Source organism: Egretta garzetta, unplaced genomic scaffold (genome assembly GCF_000687185.1).
Source record: "Egretta garzetta isolate BGI_Z169 unplaced genomic scaffold, ASM68718v1 scaffold133, whole genome shotgun sequence".
NCBI classification, from domain to species: domain Eukaryota; kingdom Metazoa; phylum Chordata; class Aves; order Pelecaniformes; family Ardeidae; genus Egretta; species Egretta garzetta.
This window is the reverse complement of record NW_009259111.1, coordinates 3,403,292-3,409,226: the sequence shown is the minus strand read 5'-3', so window position 1 is coordinate 3,409,226 and position 5,935 is coordinate 3,403,292. Positions and strand designations below refer to the sequence as shown.

Here is a 5,935-nt window from a genome sequence, read left to right as displayed (position 1 = left end):
GTAGGGAGGGCTGCACCAGATTAAATAGCCTGGGATTTGTCAAAACTGTTGCTGTGTTTCTGAAGCCATCTGTGATTGTAGAGTCATTTTTTTTTTTTTTTTTTAATTTGGAATAATGAGGGGGAGAGGTTTTCATCAGAATAAAAAGATCAGTCATTTAGGGAAGATTTTTGAAATATGTTTAATCTTTAAAAGAAGATGTAGCCCAAGTCAAAAGTTGAGATTTTTTTTTTCTTTTAAAAAAACCCCTCTGCCTCAGCAGTGTTTCATGCCATTAGCTTTCATGTGTGATAGCAGGTTTAGTATTTTTAAAAAGCAGTTTAAGTTACTAATTTTGGTTTAACATCATTACAGGAGCTTTCAAGCCATGTATACTGCCTTCAGTTTTTTGGAAAGTAAGGAGATTAATCTCTCCCTATTAATCTGAACCACATCTGTAAAGTCATTTTGAGGAAATACATTCAAGTGTTTGAGGAGTGATATGACTCAGTTATAGCTGTACTATCGCTTATACAAATGCGGATGAGATTTGATTAAATTCAACTAGCCTAGAGTTACAAAGACATTCCATATTGAATATTTTTGAATATTGAGGAATTTCCAAATATCTCTAGTTTGTAGTGGAATTTCATGGGGTATTTTGGTGTGCAGAGACACTTGTCAATATTTATATGCTGCGATGATTCCATCAACATTACTAACTTTATCATTAAGTCTTGTGATTTTACAGCTAATATAAAGGTTCAAGTGCACGCTTTAACCAAAAGATCTTAACATGCGTTATAATCAGTTCTTAAATAGCAGTTTAATTGTTTGAATTGTAAGATTTTTGTCTGTCTTATGTCTGAATAAATTGCTTTATTAAATGAGCTGGGAAAAGTGCCTTGCTTACGCATGTCTTGGTAAGAATGCCTTTAATGTGTTTTGTATGGTATTTACGGGAAGTGAAATGTATCTGTTAAGAAAAAATGAAAAGCTGAAATTTCCTGCTATGAAAAACAGTAGCACTGCACTTTTAGCTTAATAGTGCAGAAACAGATAGAGGAATTTCAGTAAAAATCACAGAGTGCTATTTGAGTTTGCTGCATTGCAGCCTGTTGTGGCAGTGTAATAATTTTACCTAAAATTCAAGAAAAAGTCAAAGAATCTAGAAAGTTTTTTTCAAGATGGCAGGAGAAATTACAGTAAAGTTCCTGGGGGGAAAAAAAGGGCTGACTTTTTTTTTTTTTTCTTGCAGGCTGTTCATACAGGTATGCGGGCATATATTTATAGTAAGAATTCTGTTATTGGCTCTCAGGCAGAGCATTCAGGGATGCGGACATACTACTTCAGTGCAGATACCCAAGAGGATATGAATGGCTGGATCCGGGCTATGAACCAAGCTGCTCTTATGCAAACACGCTCTTCACTGAAGAGGCAAGTTCAATACATAAACTGTTAGCTTTTAATTTTTTTTAAATATATTTATATATATATAAAATCAGATTGGTGGTGATTTCTGAAAGTGATATTTATAAATGTGTGCATGAAACTTATTCCCATTTTAAAGAAATCATTCTTTTTAATTTACAGTCTGTTGCAAATCAGTTAACTAACATTTATTAAGAAAACCTGGTGTTCAGTATTTGTTGCTACACACAAATTGTGTGCCCATATTTAGTGACATGCATTTCTTTCTGTATATACATAATTTTTTAGGGAATTTCAGTTTAAAAGTTACAGGTTTTGTGAGCAGAGTCATACACCTGCAACAGGCAACTGGCAGCCTTGAGGAGAGATAAGTAAAAGGGCAAAGACAAAAGAGTAACGAATTGTTTCAAATGAGTGTTTAGAACTAGGATTAAAATGCTGTTAAGAGGGAAAAGAATGTTAAAGATGGGTAAATCTTAAGTGCACAGAGTTATGGGTATTAGCTAATTTATGCAGGTATTAACTGCTTATTTTTTTACTTCCCCTGGTGGCCTTTACTACTTGTAAGAGCTTTTTATGTTTTCCTCAGTGTAGAAAAAAAGCACTGTGACTGAAGGAGGATGTCCTTTGTCCCATTGTTCTTAATTAGTGCTAGAGGCAAATGAATTCAGCTGTGCCTTCATGTGCTTCCAGTTTTTCCCTTTTCTTAAAATTGGTGTAGCCTTCTTGATGTTTTGACTTTGGGAATGTGGTTCTTTCCTTACAAATCCTTGTGAAAGAAGACTCTGTACCGTGAGACAACCCTGCTTTTAACCCTTGGGGCTGTGAGGATTAAAATGTCATAGTGCAGTTTCTCACTACTGCTTGCTTTTGGCAGATCAAATGTAAGCAAAGGATCAACATCTCTTCCAGAGCTTTGCATCCTATATGATTTTGTGTTAAGGTTTTCTGGTTCTAATTTAAATTTCAAATAGCAAGTGTTGTGGTTTAGCCCCAGTTGGCAACCAAGCACCTCACAGCTGCTCGCTCACCCTCTCCCCGGTGGGATGGGGGAGAGAATTGGAAGAGCAAAAGTAATAAAAATCATGGGTTGAGATAAGACAGTTTAATAATGGAAATATAATAGTAGTAGTAGTAATAATAATACTAAAAATAAATTGTAATTAAAAGGAAAACAATAAGAGAGAGAGAGATAGAGAAACAAAACCAAGGAAAAACAAGTGATGGAACTGCTCACCACCTGCTGACTGATACCCAGCCCATCCCCGAGCAGTGATCGCTGCCTCCTAGCCAACTCTACCCAGTTTATATACTCAGCATGATGTCATACGATATGGAATACCCCTTTGGCCGGTTTGGGACAGCTGTCCTGGCTGTGCCCTCACCCAGCTTCTCGTGCCCCTGGCAGAGGATGGGAAGCTGAAAAAATCCTTGACTTAGTGTAAGGCGCTGCTTAACAACAACATCAGTGTGTTACCACATTATTCTCATACTAAATCCAAAACACAGCACTATGCCAGCTACTAGGAAAAAAATTAACTCTATCCCAGCTGAAACCAGGACAACATGTAACCTGTTGCCTGTTTTTTTCCTTGTAAGGATAGGAATAATTGAAAGAAAATTGGGAAAGTCTTGCATGTTAGAAGTATTGATCCAGTGTCCTTCCTCCTAGTAGACTATGCATTTTGAGACACTAAGTAGACTGAAGTGAAAACAATTGTTTCATGGCACTTACTCAGAATTCACCTTCCATAAAGCTTTAAAGAAGCTGAACTTAGTTTCAGAGAAGAGGTGCTACTCCAAGATCGATGATACTCCATTGAATTGTAAGAGCAAAAAAAAGGTTGAGAAGCTTATCACTATAAGGAGATGAAGAAAATTGCAAATTGAGTACATTACGTGTCAAAAGCAACATAAAACTTTTAGAATCCTTAGACACTTCATAATGTGTTATAAGTTTAATATCAAGATTTCTGGTATGGTATTTTTTCAATATTTAGGTGGTAAGGTAAATAAGTAAACAAGTGTTAACTGCAGCATGTATTAGGAGCAATGGAGATTTTTTTTAAAAAAAATTCACTTTTTGCGGCAATCGCCCACAGGTTAGAAATTCCCTGAACAATCACAGCACTCACTCAAATGTAGATATTTTTCTGTCTTCTTGGCCAGAAATGATTAGGCCCTAAGGCATCTACAAAGATATGAAAGATTTCTTTGACTTTGAAATGAGCAGTTGGCAGGTTAGTTTGGGGTTTTTGGCTTTCAGTGTTTCCCAGGATAGGAAGACTTTTTTACAGTTGTTTGTTTGTAATATCACACAAGTTGAACACTTCTTTCATACAATATTAGTATTTTCAGTCATTTTTACAGATGCATAAAAATGATTTCTGCTTCCTTGATAGCACTGTAAGGTAACTTTTGTCTAACTGGGATAACAACTGAGTTTTTCTGCTCATATCTATCTTAACATATTTCTGTCAAATTTATCACAGCCTGGAGAAGGCGCTTTTGTGGGTATCCTTTCTAAAATAGTAACAAGACCACAGCAACTTTTCACAATTAAGCAGTGTTCATTACTGACATGTGTTTTCTTTTCAGAGAAACTGAAAAAGTGGATCAGCAAGCTGTTCCCCAAGTCAATCATGTGGATGCCTGTAAAGAGTGTGTGAAAGCAGAGATTACAGATACAAAAGAAAGTTACCAAAAATCAGCTGAAATTCTTGGATATGAGAAACGTGAAGAGATAAGAAAAGAAAAAGAGGAGGAGGAGCGTTATATCCACAGAAAAGAAACTCTGGAAACTAAGAAGGGAAAGGCTAAGCATGCGTTAACAGAAGCTGATTCATTATTTCCAGACTTAACGAATGCATCGCGGTCCCAACTAGCTCAGCCTCAGCCAGCTGAGAAGAATGGAACGCTTCCTAGTTCATTAAGTATGAGTGCTGGCCTAGTGGAGCAGAATGGTACTGGCTCCTATAAAAGAGGTTTTGTTCCCAGAACAAATCCAGATAAACAGTTTCAAAGAAAAAGTAACATGGCTCAAGTGGAGCACTGGGTGAAAGTCCAAAAAGGAGATACAAAAAGGTTGGTAGTAGGCCCATCTTTAAATAGACTGCCAAATGGCATTTTCTTAAATTAAAGGAAAATATGTATTAGTAATATGTTTAGTGCAAATCAGAATTATATTTTACAGAGACAATATATAATTACTTTCTCCTCCAGTGCAGAATGGTATTTTTCAGGTGTTTATCTCATGGGAAAGTCAATATGGGATTGGCTAATCAAAGCTCTTTAACGTTGTCACTGTACTGCAAATAGAAAAAGTGAGATTAGAGTGCTATTTTTTTTTCCTGTTTTTAATCACTGTGGATGCTTAAAACTCCTTAAAATTTTCTACAATTGAAGAGCCAGAGAGTGAAGTGCAGCCCTCGGTTACCTCATGCATAAAAAACCACACAATATAAGTTATAGATAATAGTTTGTTTTCCACTTAGAAGTAAAGACTGTTGATTTTTTTTTTTTTCCTCCCTTCTGTTCCTGTTCCAAACATCCATTCACTCCTCTATATCAGATCACTGCACTCAAAGTCACAGTGTGTGCGTCACATACTGAAAGGTCTCCATATGCTCATTTAGTTAACGAAGAGGTCCTAGGATGTTCCCATGGTCTCCGTGATTCTCTTTTCCCTTTTCAGACCCTGAAAATTACGTACATTGTACCAAGAGGTAGAATGCATGCTGGAATGCTTTTGTAATTTGAAAATCTCTTAATTGCTTTACTTTCAAAGCGTGCAGTCAGATTAGGGCCCAGCTCTAAAAATTAAGTGATGCATATATGTGTCCGTTCAGAATGTTACCTTGTGTCAAGTGGCAGGAAAGACAGTTGGGCTCTGTGCTGCCTGTAAGGACTTTTCAGATAGAGGTAACCTACTAACAACTACCTTATAAATTTGCTAAAATCTAATTATAATATAGAAGAGTAGGAGACATTAGCATGTGCTTCTTAGGAAGGAGAAAACATTTTGGGCATTTTTTAAATGCTTATTGAAGCTAACATTTGTCATATTGGATCCAGTAAGGAACTTAAGGCTTGCTAATTCTGTTTGGAAGTCCATTCTTCTACTCTCTTGTCTTTGGAATTACCCTTAAATCATACTTTTTGATTTTATTTAACATTCTTCTGGACTGCTAGAGTCAGTTTACTTGCATGTTTTTTGCTTGGAGAGAATATGACTTTAATGAAAAAAGTACTTGGTATGTTAGTTCTTCTTACACACACAGATGTATTAGTCTAAAACAATACAGAAAACTATTGAACTAATTAGCCAGTGCTTAAGAAAACTTCTGTTGCTGTTTTTCACATCAAAAGTATAGGCAATGAACAGGCTTCACTGATAGCTAAGTACTGTTTTCTTCCTAATCACACCTTCCAGTAAATCAGCTTTAGGTGTGTATCAGGTGCAGGGTTAAGATGGTGCTGTTGCCGGTGCCAGCTTCTGTTCTAGATAAAACCAACTACCTCAGCT

At 36.3% G+C, this 5,935-nt stretch overlaps 1 protein-coding gene across 1 annotated transcript in view; it reads left to right on the top strand.

The window, feature by feature from the left end:
• The window catches only part of PLEKHA7 (pleckstrin homology domain containing A7), a 144,625-nt gene that overhangs the window by 102,242 nt on the left and 36,448 nt on the right, over positions 1-5,935 (top strand). Inside the window, exons 8-9 of the mRNA XM_035891032.1 lie at positions 1,298-1,416; positions 4,009-4,494. Of these exons, the coding sequence (XP_035746925.1) occupies positions 1,298-1,416; positions 4,009-4,494 (605 nt within the window). The remainder of the gene's footprint in view (positions 1-1,297; positions 1,417-4,008; positions 4,495-5,935) is intronic.